Raw genomic sequence first — 16,514 nt, 5'->3', positions numbered from 1 at the left:
ACAGCTGGCAATAACTTTAATATATTCTACAGTAACACAGCTCAGATGCACTTTTTGCAAATCTAATGACTTGAGTTCATTGATTTTCATGAGGAAAACACCCTCCACCAAAAGCCCTTAAAACGCTGACAAAATGCTCAGGAATATGTTAACAGTCGGGCCTGCAAAGGAAAAGCACAAGGCGAGGAAGGTTTCTTCTAAAGACGAAGAGTCAGGCCAAGCAGATGCTGTATGCACGCGAACCATGAAGCAGGATTTTATCTCACAAAGTGACAAAGTCGAGACGGGAGACAAAGTCACCCAAAGTTCTATGATGTCCCATTTTGTTAACCAAATGCATCCTGTTGTGCAGGGAGAGTATGTAAAGCAAGTAAAGGGCGCTTTAGTCTTTGACTTGTTTATAACGTGAAAGTCAAGGTGAAATGCTTTAGATACCCTCTGGTGAGTGCAGCAGGTAGAGAGAAGTTTTACCTGTTTCATCTGCCAGCCATTGTCAGCATTCCTCTGGTGGCTCCCAAAGAGGAAATCCGGTGACAGCTAACGAGAAGGAGAGAAAGGAGCGAGATAGAGGGAGGCAAGAAGACAAAGGCGGATTAGCATAGTTACCATATGTATACATATATATTTAATTTCAAATAAAATAACAGCCCCTTTTATTTTCTGCAGAGAATGATCAAATTAAGAATTAAAAACAAAAATGTAAAAACTGAGAAAACTGTCACTATTGAAGAGAGGCAACCGGCAGTTTGGGCAAATATCACACCCATGTTAAAAAACAGGATACGGATACGATCGTTCAGTTAAATCTACAAATATACCCAGGGCAACACTCATCTAACCGCACTCAAACTATTTTCCTCTGCCCTGCTCGCATCCTGCCAGATAAAACACATAAATGCTTTTTTACTATCGCTGCTCAGACGTATTTACAGGCACACGTGTTCATTTTACGTTAATAAGAGGCGATATTACTCAAAGAGTTACACGTTAATCGTGTAGCACTCGTTTGACTCAGACACAAAGGCTCCTAGATGCTGAACGGGGTTCACACCGACTTAAAAACCACAGTCAAATGTGCTTTTTGTGAGTATAACAAAATCAGAACCTTCACCTCTCATTAGGATAATATGAGTAAGTGATATCGCCACAATCGACAATTGTGTAACTTCACATGAGCTGCCAAAGCTCCAACAGCAGAATGTAGAACATACAGTAAAGTTAACTCACAGCGTAGGTGCTCATTCTGACTGGATGACTGTATCCAGCCGTACCGTCCGGACCAGCTCGTGTTTCTGTGTCTTATCTGTCGAGTTAAAGCTCTCAGCGTTCTGTCCTTTCATACCGTGACGCTCTTTCGCCTGAGTGTAAAAATGTGAAAACCATTCATCTGTCCCTTGTGCCTCAGCTCATGACTACTTCCCCATTCTAGAGGGAAGCTAGCTTTATCAGGCGATACAGCCAGCCTCGTTTCTAACAGCTCACACAGGAAGGTGTGTTCTCGGCTCAATATTCATACCAGGACTTTGCTAACTTTGACACAATTACAGCCGCCCAACAGTTTTTGTTTGCGAGATCAGAGTGTGGCTTTTTCAGCTAAAACCATGTGTAACAACTCTCCATTATATATGAAAAAGTACAAAGAGTTAAAAAAGTTCACAGCTCTGTGGTTTCTTGTTAGTTCTGCATATTTGGACTTATAGCTTTATAGTACGAGTCTGCCATTAAGAAAGAAATTAAAAACAGTAAGTGGAACTGTTGAAAGTCTGATCTTAGTATATTTATTCTCACAATAACCAAATAAACTGCCTGTAATGATAACCCAAGTGATACGTGATGTGCCTCAAGCCAAACAGGCGCAGGTGTAAAACCACATGTTGAGGTTATGTGGAAAGTAACGAACAAACAAACACTGAAGTCAAAGTGTGAAACACTATAATTACAAAAAACAGTTTCTCGCATAGCGACTCGTGGCATTACAAACGCAACCAGACAAACAAACACAGAGACGTAGCTGGACATCCACCACCCGAAATGGTTAATTAATGTTCAGTAATCTGTACTACATTTACAAGACCACATCTGACACCTGTGACGTGACCAGTGTTGGGAAGGTTACTTTTAAAATGTATTCCATTACAGATTACAGAATACATGCCCCAAAATGTATTCTGTAACGTATTCCGTTACGTTACTCAATGAGAGTAACGTATTCTGAATACTTTGGATTACTTAATATATTATCATGCTGTTTACAACTACATGAATGTACTATTGCTGTGATTTATTACTGTTACTGAAGGTCCGCGGCTCCGAACTGTAGTAAAGGGACCTCTGGCTAATACGGTGGGTTCTGTGTCGGGCTCGTAGCCGAAAACTAGCTTTACTTTGTTGTCTGGGTCAACTTTGCTAGCGAGAGACAGAGAGAGGCGTTGAAAGGCTGCTCCAACGGAACTTATTGTTTTTGGAGGAAAACACGAACACGGTGTACAGTCGAGTCTTAATAGCTTACTTACAACTGGGCTCGTCAGGCTCTCTTCTTGGCTGCAGTGGTTATTATTATATTTACATGCTTCCAGCTCCCGTTTTTGCTCGATGACAGCTCGTACTTTTCCTTTTTCTCCCTCCCTCGCTCACAGACACATAACGTGTATGGCAGTCCATTCTCCCTGCAGCACGGACTACACTGCCTATGATGCTACATTCTTTAGAGCTATACCTGTAGCATTCTGCCTATTAGCTTAGCACAACAACAAAAAGGCCTCTCTCACCCAGGAAACACGCAGAGAGAGAGCGTCACCCTGTAACCATGGCAACCGTAACGCTGCCGCCTGGAACAACAGAACGTAGCTGTCAAACAAAACCCAAACAGTCCTGACCCGCCACAATATGAAACAGGGAAGTACCGCCGTGTAATCCATTTATTTCAACAAAGTAACTGTATTCTAAATACCACCTTTTTAAACGGTAACTGTAACGGAATACAGTTACACATATTTTATATTTTAAATACGTAACGGCGGTACATGTATTCCGTTACTCCCCAACACTGGACGTGACAGATAGTGCTGTTGAGGAGATGTTTGAGGTCTGCCTTCTGAAAACGTTGGTAACTGCTAGTTTTTATCACTAGTGTAGTGGCAGCACTCCGTCTCTATTTCACTCTTCTGTACCAACTTTAGGAGTCAGTCCGGCAACATGCATTTGAAACGCGAGCTAGTCCAGGTACTTTTCTTGCAAAAAAAATGTTTATTGAAACTTTTAATTTACATGGCAAGACTCGGTCAAAAAACTGTGTTGCTTCCAGCTTATCCGACTCCCCCACTACGTAATTACAGTGTGCCGGAAGCCCAAAATACTAAAAAGCGCATTAGAATGTCGCACTTCTATATTCTATACCTTTAACAAAACAGTATTTGAAATTAACTAGAAATTATATTCTTAACATCAAACATGTATATTTCTCCTCTAATCATTTTACCAGTACCAATAAAATTAACCTTTAATTGGCTCTTACAACTAGTAATTCATCATATTTCATAAAATGTTTTGTGCAACCTGCAAAGACACAGCAAAAGAGTGTATCTGCAAAATGAAACAGTGATCACCCTGAAACATCACCCTGGGATTTTGAAAATTCCCAGGGTGATGTCATCAAATTAACTATTTCATCTGACTCAGAGAATTCACATGAAACAACGCAGAAGCAAATCCCTACAAGCGAGGCTCAGAAAATCGTCATGTGTATGATTATCTTAATCATTTACAGATTTTTGTCAAGGTAGTTAGAAAGTACTAGAGAAAAAAAGAAATGCTTTTGTCTTTAACAGACAAGCTGTGTTAAAAAGGCTTTTAAAAATTAAAAGACTTTTAGAATTATCTGGGCCAACAAATAATATGGGCCACTTGGCTTTCAACACCTGGGTCATAAACCTGTGCGGCATGCAGTATGCATTGACACGTGTCACGGGTGCAGTTCCTGTTGGGTTGTATATGTACCCCAGAATAAAAAGTGACACATATAGGTCAACAGTATGCGTCTCAAACAGACTTGAAGGGGGGGGGGAATCACTGCTTTGATCATGTGGGTATTTTTTTGATGAGCAACATTAAATTTGAAACACTGACGCAACAGTGAGGCAACGCAACCTCTAGATGCAAAATGCTTATCTCTAATAATCTGCATCAGGCTGCTCGCCTTGCTTCACCACGTAGATGTCGTCACAGATCCAGGGAACGTGTCAATTTCAGACACTGACGTCTGTTGCCTAAACTGAAAAAAAACTCTTGCTATAGACAACAAAGTTACTTCCTCATTTGAACACTATAAATCCTCCTTGTGTGGAACGTGAAGATGAAATGAATGATGCCCTGAAATTTTTTACTGTGACGACATCTGTGAGTTCAGGAGGTGGTTTGAGGCAGATGGTAAGTTTCACTGAGTGGTTTAAATTTAGTCCTGTTTTGTAATGTTTTGGCTTGAAAACGCTTTTCTGTCTGTCTCCGTGCTGCCCTGATAGCATGTGCTCATTTGCGCCACATCAAGAGGTGTTAGCTTGTCATTGCCTTCAGGTATGAGCCCAATGAAAGACAGGGTGTGAGAGGGCATGTAATAAATAGTTAGACAGCTAACTAGCTAACAACAAGAAAGATATAATCTCCTTTTTATGACCTTGGGGGCTGCCTATGGCTGCCTGCTTTAATCTGGAGCACGATGCTGATCTTGTGCATTCTGGTTAAGGTGAGTGGTGAGAGCGGTGTGTATGATATACAATCCACATTCTCCGTGATTCTGCTTTTAAAAAACTTAAATTAATAAAATAATACATGATTTAAATTTGGCTGACTGTCCCTGGATAGATGTCTCATGTCATGGTCCGCGGCCCGGTGTCCGAGGAGCTGATGGGATGCCCACGCCCACGGGTGTGGCTGTTAACTCCACACCTGCATCCCATCTCAGGCGATTATCAGGTGGACTATTTGATCCAGCCCAGCCAGCTGCTCCACGCCAGTCCGTTAGTCGTCTCACAGCGGTAACGTACACCCACGGGAAGGCGGTTGTGAAAACCCTCATTTACCTGAACAAACGCTAATCTTTTCCTTTGCACTCAGGTAACAGCTCGGCGTGTTTTTGAGCCACCTGCCCGTCTGGAGTTTGGATCAGCTCCGGTACCAATCACCTCTACTTTCCTGGAGCTCCCCCGCGGACCCTCACCCCTCCCTCCGGCTCCCACGGCCCCGCTTTGACTGTAAGACTCATACTCTCCCCCATGTATGCTGCTATTTCCCCGCCCCCCAGTAACTCTCTTCCTCTTTCTGTTGCAGCTTCCCACAGTCCCAATTACGGCGTTCCTGCCTAACTCATCCCCCGGTCCCTTGGTTTTTCCAGTTTCTCGCGTGTTTTCCTTTGACCCTTCCGGGACACCTTTAGTTGAAATAAAGTTTATTTTTCGTACTCCTGTGCGTGTTGTCTCTGCTTCTGGGTCCAGCTTGTGTACTGAACTTCGGTTCATGACATCTCACTGTGCACCTCACCTTCCAGCTCTCCCTCTATTTTTGGATTTCTTCCTGGAAGTTGCTCATTTGCGATGCTCAGTGGATCACGCCCACAGTATTAAAACAGCAAAAGCTTTAAGTTGGATTTCCTTTTTGAAGTTTGAGACCCACTGTCTGGTCAGTAGGGCATTTTCATCCACTCAAACAATTCAGATTTGCAGGGCGGCTGGAGCCTGTCCCTGCTGACACAGGCCGAGAGGCAGGGTACGTGCTGGACAGGCCACTGGTTGATTGCACATATACACCTGCATGTTTAAATAAGGGCATGCAAATTCCAAAGTTGAGGTCCATGGTCAAATCCAAACTGTACGTGTGCAGCTGATGAGAAATTGACTTCCAGGAAGCTTTCTAAAAATAGCAGGAGCCGAGCAGCTGGGAACAGGCCGGAGATGTGCAAAACCCCTTCTGCTACCATAACAGGCTGTACTCCTGTCAGCTAAGAACGAGAAACTAAAACTGAGTTTGTGTAAACTCAACAATTTACATGAGCTCAGCAAATCTGGACAGTAGAGAATTGGAAAAGATTGCCTGGTGTGATGAGTCTTAATTTCTGTTGTGATATTCAGATAGTAAGGTCGTGTAGTATAAATATCAGCAGTGACTCATCCAGCCGTGGATCAATGATTCAGACTGGTGTCGGCGGTGGTGTAACGGGGTGGGGAATATTTTCTTAGCACACTTTTAACCCTGAAGTACCAACTGAGCGCCGTTTATTGTTGTTGACCATGTCCAATGATTTATTTATTTTGTTCATTGCTCACCATCTCAACTCACAAACCTACTCTAGGATTACAAGCATCAAAGTTGTGCCACTATAAATTAAGCTAATAGGTTTTAAATGAAATGGCTTCAATATACTTGGATGTTACTGCTTCCCCTGAAGGACAGCATACTTACCCTGTGCGTTGTTCCATTTCCTGCTGCAGTGAGGGATAGTGACAGATGGTTGGTGTCCCTGGGTAACGTCTGAGGTCCTGGACCGGCCTACCAAAGGGGCAAAAAAGTATATGATATGAAACAGGAAGGGCCTTACTTAAACTACCTATTATGAATATTAGAAGATTGGCCTCCAATGTTATTATAAATACCCATTCACAGTTTTAAATAATGATAATAAAATGTAATAAAGTTGGGAGCTTTTGTCAGACTGCTCTCTACTCCAAGTAGCAAATGCTATTTTCTAATTTTTATTTATTTATCTTTATCTTTATATATTTTGCAAAATAAATGTACTTAATGAGGATACGATTTCACAACTGAAACTACTTAATGTAAAAATTAAACTGACAGCAAATGCTGTCTTATGCAAAGTGAAATGCTTGACTGGTTAAAGGCAAACAACAAAGGACATTTCTGTTATGGAACGGCTGTGTGCAGACAGGAATAGGACCCAAGGTGCAGACACTCGGAGGCAAAACTTAAACTCAAAACAGCTTTAATGTTAAACTCAAAAAAGTAACAAAACTGAGTATCCAAAATAAACGTACGTAGACAGACTGACAGAACACACAGCTAGATAAACGGTAGATCACGACACAGACACAGAGAAACACAGGGCTTAAATACACAGAGGGAGCAATCAGGGAATGGGTAACAGGAGGGAAACACAGCTGGGGCAAATCAGGCCTAACGAGACAAGGGGAAGCGAAACCAGATACATTAACATCAGATAAGGACCTTCAAAATAGAACAGGAAACATGACAGAGACGTGGGACCAGGGCAGACACAGACACTGACTGGACACGGGGATATAGCAGACAGGGGAGACAGCAACTAAGGATTACACAGAGACAAACCATAAGACATGACTCTAACGAAGAAACCAAAGAATAGAAAAGATAAATAATACAATAAACTCAAAACCCTGGGTCAACGACCCAGGCATCCTAACAATTTCCAGGAAATAAGCCAATAAACAGCTGAGCAAATAATCCTCATAAACATTCTTTTGAATTTACTGCACAAAGTGAACAAACAAAAAGCTGCGTGGACTTTGTTACATTTAGACAGAGTCAGGTTCACAGCGTCTTCTTGTTTTCTTGTGTACATTATGCAAAGCTAACCAGTTAGTCGCTGCGGTTTAATATTAAACGTGCAATTCCTCATTTCACTTTCAGAAAAAACTGCATAGTTCTGGAAAGCGTTTCTGGTACAGTTTCAGTATGAAACACATGTTTACCTGTGGAGACTCTGCATGTACTAAACTGTTTTCAGTATTTCTACAAGAAGAGACAAGTAAACATGAATGTAACCAAAATTTTCTGCAGAGCTTGTCCTGTTGAAGTTAAAGAAGTTAAAGGTAGAGTTCAGCACAAAGCGAGCTGCTTATTTTGTTGATTAAAGTCCAAAAACTAAAATCTGAAACAGAGGCAAGAAGACCCCAAAATGTTACAAAATCGAGATAAATCAGGAATCAGAGAATTAACGAGGAGAAGGAAAAAGAAACAGGTGAGTCTGATTGAGGATAATGAGACGGGAAGTAAAACGAAAAGCAAATCACAAGAAATAAGTTGTGCTTTCCAAGAAGTAAGTTTTATTTTGGTGACAAAATAAAACAGGAAGTAGCTGAACACTTAGTTGAGACACTAAGGGCTTTGTACTGTATACCCACGCAACGTGCGCATCATAAATGAATGTAGATGAGTGATGAGTTACCAGCAGGGAAACAACCAACGTGGTGGGCATGCTGGGGTCATGCCACTGGGAAACACTAGCAAACAAGCTAGTGTTTCTACTGAGCAAGAAAATCAAAAGTAACAATAAACCTATGAACCTATGTAAAATTATAATTTAAAAAAAGACACAAAAAACCCTCAAAATACCCAGGACAATGCCACTGCTTGTGTGGGGAAAAGGATTTCTGCAAAGTTTTTGGATCACAAGAAAACACCAGATAATTTTAAGTAGGGATGCCCCGATACCGATACTGGTATCGGGTATCGGGGCCGATACTGTAAAATGTGTGTGTACTCATACTCGTAAAAGTTAACCGATACCATGAACCGATACCAACTTATTTCATTAATCAGAGGGTGGCTTGTCATTTCTGTTGTAGTTTTTTAGATTGGCCACTAGGGGGACATCCCGCGCTAAACAGGCACAGGGTTAGACGAGTGAGACTGGCAGCTCCAGATAAGAAAAGAGAAACTGGAGGCTGCTGTAGCTAGGCTAAACAAAATGTCAACAGTGTGGACCGCAATAACTGCAATAATTTAAAAGTTTATTTTATTCACAAACCTAATTTGTATTTATTTTATTCCAAACAGAAGTGTTTATTTATTATTCTGAAAGCTCGAGACAGTGCCAATAGTTCAGTGATATTTTGTAAAATTACAATGTGGAGACTCTGCAATAATTTAACAGAAGTGCTTATTTTTCACTTGAAATTTTTTTGTGGTCATTTTTATTAAGATTTTATTTTTTATCAGCAGGGAATATGATAAAACCTGTCTTCCAATTAATTGTGTGTGTGTGTGTGTGTGGTAGAAGTATCGGTTTTTGTACTCTGTATCGGCAAGTACTCAGATCCAAGTATCGGTATCGTATCGGTTTGAAAAAATTGGTATCGTTGCATCCCTAATTTTAAGTTCAATGTGACCCTTTGCCAACGCGAGAACATGCATAGTATCGATCTCTCCTGCTGTGTGTGATCGCCGTGTCTTCAATGCTCTGTCTACGTAAAAAGAAAAAATGACAACCAAGCCTTTTTTTAATGAAAAGGTCCCTTTTAGTGCTGATACAGTCAAACCATTTGAGCATATAAATGAGCATTCTCTTTCATTTGTACACCCTGACCCTCTTCTATGGTCTCTCTTATGAGAAGACACTTTCATTAAACTCTGGAAACTGTTACACAATAAAGCAATTGGGGAAAAAAAGGAAAAACTTTGAATTAAGGGAGGAAGAGTGAACACTGAAGGATTTCCTGTTGAGATGGATATTTTACCTGGTTGGTATATTGACCACGGGCCCGGCGAGGAGGTTTCCAGGACCTTTCTTTGGTAATGCTGTTGACATAGTACCATCTGCCTGTGGTCGCGTCAGAGTACTGCTCCCATAGGCCCAAGATCTGAAGAGGCGGCTCACCTGGAGCGGGGCTGGGTGGCTCTGGCTGTGACTGACGCTTCTCTGTCTGCTTTTCAGTATAAAGTGGAGAGTCCTGCCAGGACAGCTGGGAGAGATAAGACTCTGTTGGAACCTTTTATGTATAAATAATAACAAGGGAAAGGAGAAAAAATAAGAGGGACGGAAGTAGAGAAAGAGAGCCAAAGTGAAAAGTGTATAAGAAGGAAAAATGTGAGATTTAAATGTAAAAAGTTGCTCAGAAAGGAATAAATATTGCATTTTGAAGGAACTTGAGGAACTCTGCCTCAAACCAAACACAACCTTCACAGACATATCGAGTACAGTAGTCGAGTTTTTCTGGCTCAACTTTATGCTTTATGTAAGACAGAAACTGCCGAAATCTGCTAATGAAATTAAAGATTAATATGCAAAAATTTAAAATGCAAATTAATAAAAACATGAGTTAAATAAATGAATCAAATGGAAAATAAAATAGTAAGAAAAAATACATGTGTGTAAATGGTTCCTATGTAGCACTCAAAGTACTTTATACAACTTGCCTCATTCACCCATTCATACAATCACTGTTTACTCTTGTTTTTCTACACAAGTCTTTACCATTTAACATTAATTCCACATTCATGGTAAAATGGTAAAGTCTCAGGTTTTACATATCAGGACAAAAAATATTAAATACAACCTCAGATGTACTACAAAACCTGACATTAGAGTGGGATTATTCTTTTAACAAACGCTAAACTAAAATGCAGAAGTAGTGTGCACACCCTTCCCGTTTTCATAGGAATTAAGAGGATAAGTCGCAGATAGATGGTGCTAATCAGACACACTTGATTAAGTGGTCATCGGCAAGAAGGTCTGGAGCATTCTGGTGAGTTAAAACAATGCTACAATCTTGGTGAACGTCCCAGCAAATTGTCCCCAAAGCTCCAGACTCTACAAGCCTCAGTGAGCAATTGCAGCCTCTGCAACAACGTCCTTTGAACAGACAAAACAAGAATTGGAGATGTCTGGTCATAATGCACATAAGTGCCACATTTAGAAAAAATCAAACACCTCATACCAGCTGTCAGCACAGCAGTGGAGGCATGGTCATTTGGTCTTGTTTTCAAGTCACAGGACCTTCACACCTTGCAGTCATCTCAGTGACTGCAAGGTGAATACCAAAGCATGCTTGAGTCAAACGTGAGGCCATCTGTCTGAGAGACTGGGTCAACAGGATGATGACCCCAAGCTCGCCAGCAAATTATAACAGAATGTCAGAATGTCAAAGTCAGGAGCGCAACCTGATTAAAATGCTGTGGTGAGACCTTAAGAGAGCTGTGCAAAAACGAATGCCCACAAACCTCAACAAACTGAAGCGATGCCCTAAAGAAGCGACGGCTGAAATTCCACCAAATCATGTGAGACACTGATAAAGTCATACAGAAAACAACTACTGCTAAAAGTGGTTCCACAAGCAACTGAATCATGATTTTTTCCCACACACTGCTTCTGTATTTTGGGTTAGTTATAAATCATGACATAGCACAATACGTCATATGTTGTTGATCATCTCAGGCTTCATTTACCTCATTTTACGACCTGGTAAAAAATGTCTTTTTTTTCATGATGTCTTCGTATGTAAAACCAAACTTTTAATGCCTAAAATGTTTGCATTTTACTCCAAATTGTTACTCAAGTATTCTTACTCAACAACTCAACTATGGCGCATGAATAAATAATAAGTGCACAGACTGGAAACGACTAACAGCAGATTGTTGTGGCTTCAACAAAGGCAGTCAGAAATCCCATAAAGAAGAGACGAGAAGAGACTGAAATCCCATATAAAGCAATAAACAGAAAAAAAATTAATCCTCTTATTACAGAATAACCTGCCATTGTAATAATCTGCACTCACCCTGGCAGAGAGCACTAAAGACGCAGTTACAAGAGAAGGCGATCTATAAATCCACTTAAATGAATTTGAAGCACTAAAGATCATTTTTGCATCAAATATAGCTGAAGCATAATTCAGAAACTGATTGACTTACAAGCTGGTTGATCCCTGTTACGTAACACTGCCTTTCACTTATTAACTGAAGGAGCATGGTGTGTATGATGAGCAACGTGATGGTAGTTTACTCCAGGGGGCAGTACTGGGCCTTTGTGTCACCCGAAGCTTCCTGTCCCACCGCTTACTTCTGTCTACCTCAGCAGATATAGCAAAACATCTTTCTTAATAAGGCCAAAGAGAGCCATGTTTTACTACTGTGATCCTGTGCTGTAGCAGAAGCCTGAACATGCACATTTAATGTATTCAGCAAGTAAATGAATTCTCAAACAAGAAAATCAAGAATAAAGACGACATGAATCCAATCCCATAGTCCCAAAACACTTTTTGACATTTTGTTTTGCCTTAAAATGAAAAGTAATTATATCAGACACTTAATACTTGCTTGATTTATAAACTGCACAAAAGAAAGTATACTTTATTGATCCCCATGGGGAAATTCAGTTCAGTTCAGTTCTTTTTTATTTCAAACATATACATTCACCAACGTTTCATAAAATCATTCCATGCAGTTGTTTGAAAAGGAGTAGGCAGAAGCATATACTTATTTAGCCCCCTCAGGTTTACATCCTCATCATCTAAATTTGAACAACAAAAACGTATACAACGCCTTCAACTTAGAACATAACATCACAAAAAAAATATTTTCCCATGTTCAACTAAACTATATTTAGATTTGCTAATTTGCAGAAGACAATAAACTTAATTTAATTGCATTTTCTTCATTCTTATACTTGTTTAAAATTTCTTTTTGGAGTTTTATTTTAAACTGGTTTATATCACTACTGACCTTTATTTCTTCTTCTAACTCATTCCAGAATTTAACTCCCGCTATTGAAATAGACATCCTTTTCAATGTTGTTCTTACTCTTTGTCATTTTAAATTCCACTTCCCTCTAAAATTATACCTCCCTTCTCTTTCTAAGAACCATTCACTTATTTCGATTGGGAGCATCCCTTTCCTTGCCGTATATATTATTTGCACTGTTTTAAACTTCACCAGATCCTGGAACTTTATAGCTTGCGTCCTAATAAAGAGTGCGTTTGTGTGAGCCCTATACCCCTCCTGATTTATTAGTCTAATGGCCCTTTTCTGCATTATGATTATAGTCTGAATATTACTTTTATATGTATTTCCCCAAACCTCTACACAATAACTCATGTATGGTAATAGCAAAGCACAATATAACATATACAATGTTTTCCTATCCAGAAACTGTTTGTTCCTCTCTGCATTTAACCCATTCACTCAGTGAAGCAGTGGGCAGCCATTGGGCGCCTGGGGAACAGTGTGGAGGGACGGTACCTTGCTCAGGGGTACCTCAAGATAGCCGTTCAGTGGATTCAGTGGATCATGGGGCAACCACTCTACCTACTGAGCTATCCCTACCCCAAAAGAGCCATTATCAGTGTTATTAATCATAAATATGTTTTGCAACCATTGTTTTTATCTATTAAAGTGAAACTGTCACACCAGTGACATCACCTGTAGTGTATATTGTTGTTCTGTTTGAACACTCTTGTGCATCATTTCTTTCTCTCTTTCTCTTTATTTTACACCACCTCCTCGTCATCATCTCTAGTCATACTCAGTGGACAAATATTAAGAGTTGGTCGCTCGCTATGACGCTACCACAAAATAACATAACCATGAAAGAGAAGTAAGCACTTGTACTAAATATATAAGGACTGACGTGTTGTAAAAATGTGCTCGGTGCAGCAACTAATTTGTGTAACATTTTAATTTTGATGGTTCGTTTCTGCGGCTGGGAAAAGTTTCGGGAAGGAAATTGTTGCAGATGTGAATTTACGAATGCAGTTAAATGTAGGAACGTGGTATAATTTGTGCACCCGCGCTTCGCTTGAACGGTCGAGTTTCTGTGGGTACAAAAGTCTAGACGGTGGATGATGCAGCTGTGCATGACTGTATGTGGTGTTCAGACTATTGCTCCTTTTCCTTTTTGGTGTTGTTGTAGATTTGCTGGTGTGTTTGGGATCATCTTCCTATTGCATGAGCCACGTTTTAGCTGTCGGACAGAGGGCCTCACGTTTGACTCGAGCATATTTTGGCAAACAGATGAGTTCATCTTCAGCTTAGTAACTGCAAGATCCTGTGTCTGCAGAATAAACCCAAATCATCACCTCTCCACCGCCATGCTTGACACCTGCTATAAAGTGTTGGTGCTGATATGCTGCTTTTAGTTTTTACCAAATGTGGTACTGTGCATTATGGCCACCACTCCAAAGTATACTGATGCAGAAACCTTGTAGGGTTATCAGATGCAAGTTTGCAAAGCAAAGCTGCGCTAACATGTTCCTTTCTGCAGACGCCCATATTTTTAAGTCGTTTTGTGATTAGATTGCCATGAAGTTCTGCTTTTTATAGGGGTGTTCACACTTGCTGATCAAGTGTATTTGGTTAGCAGCAGTTGGCTCCTACTTGCCCTGTTATTTCCTATAGAAGGAAAAAGGACGTACTTAGTTTTTCATGGGACTGCATAGCAGTGTTGGTCAAGTTACTTGAAAAAAGTAATCAGTAACTAATTACTGATTACTTCCCCCAAAAGTAATCCCATTACTTTACTGATTACTTATTTCCAAAAGTAATTAATTACTTAGTTACTTAGTTACTTTTTAAAAACACGACTTACAACCTGAATAGGTGATAAAGTGATAGATCTTTCAGCCCAATTCTACTTTTTCTGCATAATCATCATACAAAATGTAATCAAATGGAAAAGTCCCTTTTTAAAACTTGTTTTATTAGTTTTAATCTTTTAACTTTATGCATCAAGCAAAAATGTAATTATATGCAACATTCTCTGACTGGAAGAAATTTGTTTAATATTTAAACCTATTTTCTGCACATTCTAGCACATAATTTTTTTTTTTGTGTGTGTGTTTACACTCAGTCTTTCAAATAGATGCAAGTAAAACACAGCAGAAAATAAATAAAGTCAAAGACTAGCGGTCCTGTTGCTCTATTTTCACCTGTAAAGCAGGAGTGAGGTAGGCGGAGGTTTATCCTGGTGCAGGTGTGCAGCGGTCAGTTGAAGAATCCGCGAGTTTCTCTGTGAGTTTCCCATTATGTCGTAGCTACTCGGTGCTTGCTCGGAAGTTTAGGGGTTTTTTTTCGCTGTAAAAAGAAGTTTTCTTCCCACGCACAACGGACACTAATGTTTTTGTCACTTTTTATGGAATCAAACTCAAAGTAAGGTCAGTACTTCCACGCTTTAAACGCTGCACGCTCATACTCTCTCCTGCACTCGATATATGATCCATTGTTGATCTGCACACAGCTGTTGTCACGAACGTTGCACTCGCTTACGTCACTGTCATGAGACATTCTCGCAAAAAATCACGGTTTTAGTAACGCAGTAACGCAGTAACGCAGCGTTCCTACTGAAAAGTAACGGTAATCTAATTACCGTTTTTGCAATAGTAATCCCTTACTTTACTCGTTACTTGAAAAAAGTAATCGGATTACAGTAACGCGTTACTGCCCATCTCTGCTGCATAGAGTGGTGTGAAAACGCTGTTTTCCACATGATTGCATGTGGTAAGTTGTATTTGACAAACAAACTCATAACAGAGTTTTGATCTTATTTTATCTCACGTGCATTATTTTTTCCAGCGTGTAGCATCATACGAAATCTCTTATTGTTGCTTCTGCTGACCCACTGCTTCTCCACGTATGCAAATGACCTCTGCTGAGCCCTGACCATAACACCTTGGAACACATATAGGCTAAATGTGACAGTGAGTTTCAGCTTATGAGTCAGCATCACTTCAAAGGCTTGCAGGCACATTCCACAATCCTCTGGAAAGCCTTTACATACATGTGGAAAGCATTATGGCACCATATCAATGCCAATTGCTTTTGAACACCATGTACAACAATCAATCACAGTAATTATTAGGGGTGGGGGAAAAAATCGATACTGTGTAGTATCGTGATATTTTGTTTGCTAATAATGTATCGATACAGGGACAGCAGAAATCGATATTTTGTTACAAAAAAGGTTTTTGTGCTCTGACTTCAGAGCATGTTGATCCTTTTTCTGAGCAAGAATCCTGACATTCCTTCACTGTCCAAATGTGTTTAACTGTTTTTTTTGGCAGCAGTAAACATGACAGTTTACTTATTTTAATTTAAGACATGTTTTATTTTAATTAAGTTTAAAACTTTTTTATTTAATGTAAAATTATATTTTGTTTTAATTTACTTTCAAATTCTTCAGTTGCTGAAGGGGCTGCATAGTTTTCATAAACTGCATAGTTCAGAATAGCTATAATTGTACCAGATGGTTGATTCAGTTAAGTTGGACTAGACTGTAATACAAACCGTTCAGTTTGTCAACAATAAAACTGAAATGAGAGAAAGACTGAGTGTGAGACTTTGTTATTAGATAAAATGAATATTGATAAAGTTTACCTTTATGTACAGAATCTGAATATCGCAAAATATTTTTAAAAATTGCAATAATATCGTATCGTCCGTTAAGTATTGTGATAATATCGTATCGTTATGTATGGTGATTCCCACCTCTAGTAATTATCTTGTGGTTTGTAATGAAGCAATATCTAATGGCTCAAACAAATTACCATAAAAATACTGTTTAAATAGATTTCTCGCCCATGCAGGACAAAAAGATAAATTAAGCTGAAATTCATCATCACTGTGGCAGCACTTACAAGAAGGGCTGGCAGGAATGTGTGGTTAGAGAGTGTTTTCTGGTTGATAAACAGGGAGTTATGACCTGAATGTGGCTGCAATAATCCTGCTTACTGGTATTAAAGGCTTGAAAGAACATGGTCCTCAGA

The 16,514-nt window shown here is 39.8% G+C and overlaps 1 protein-coding gene and 1 long non-coding RNA gene across 8 annotated transcripts in view; one reads left to right on the top strand and one right to left on the bottom strand.

The window, feature by feature from the left end:
* arhgap9 (Rho GTPase activating protein 9) overlaps window positions 1-16,514 on the bottom strand; it is a 60,738-nt gene that overhangs the window by 22,370 nt on the left and 21,854 nt on the right. For 6 of the 7 annotated variants that reach the window (XM_085159514.1, XM_085159513.1, XM_085159508.1 and 3 more), the window contains exons 5-7: window positions 9,501-9,752; window positions 6,451-6,537; window positions 472-537 (exon numbers count right to left, since the gene is read on the bottom strand). In XM_085159514.1, coding sequence (XP_085015640.1) covers window positions 472-537; window positions 6,451-6,537; window positions 9,501-9,752 — 405 coding nt within the window. The remainder of the gene's footprint in view (window positions 1-471; window positions 538-6,450; window positions 6,538-9,500; window positions 9,753-16,514) is intronic. The other variant, XM_085159511.1, reaches the window with a different exon arrangement.
* LOC146517879 (uncharacterized) lies at window positions 4,747-5,806 on the top strand. The gene is made up of 2 exons (XR_014874098.1): window positions 4,747-5,030; window positions 5,110-5,806. It is a non-coding gene; the product is annotated as an uncharacterized LOC146517879 (long non-coding RNA).

This window comes from Neolamprologus multifasciatus, chromosome 5 (genome assembly GCF_963576455.1).
Source record: "Neolamprologus multifasciatus chromosome 5, fNeoMul1.2, whole genome shotgun sequence".
In the NCBI taxonomy this organism is placed as follows: Eukaryota; Metazoa; Chordata; class Actinopteri; order Cichliformes; family Cichlidae; genus Neolamprologus; species Neolamprologus multifasciatus.
The sequence above is the reverse complement of the archived record's forward strand: the minus strand, read 5'-3'. Positions and strand labels throughout refer to the sequence as shown.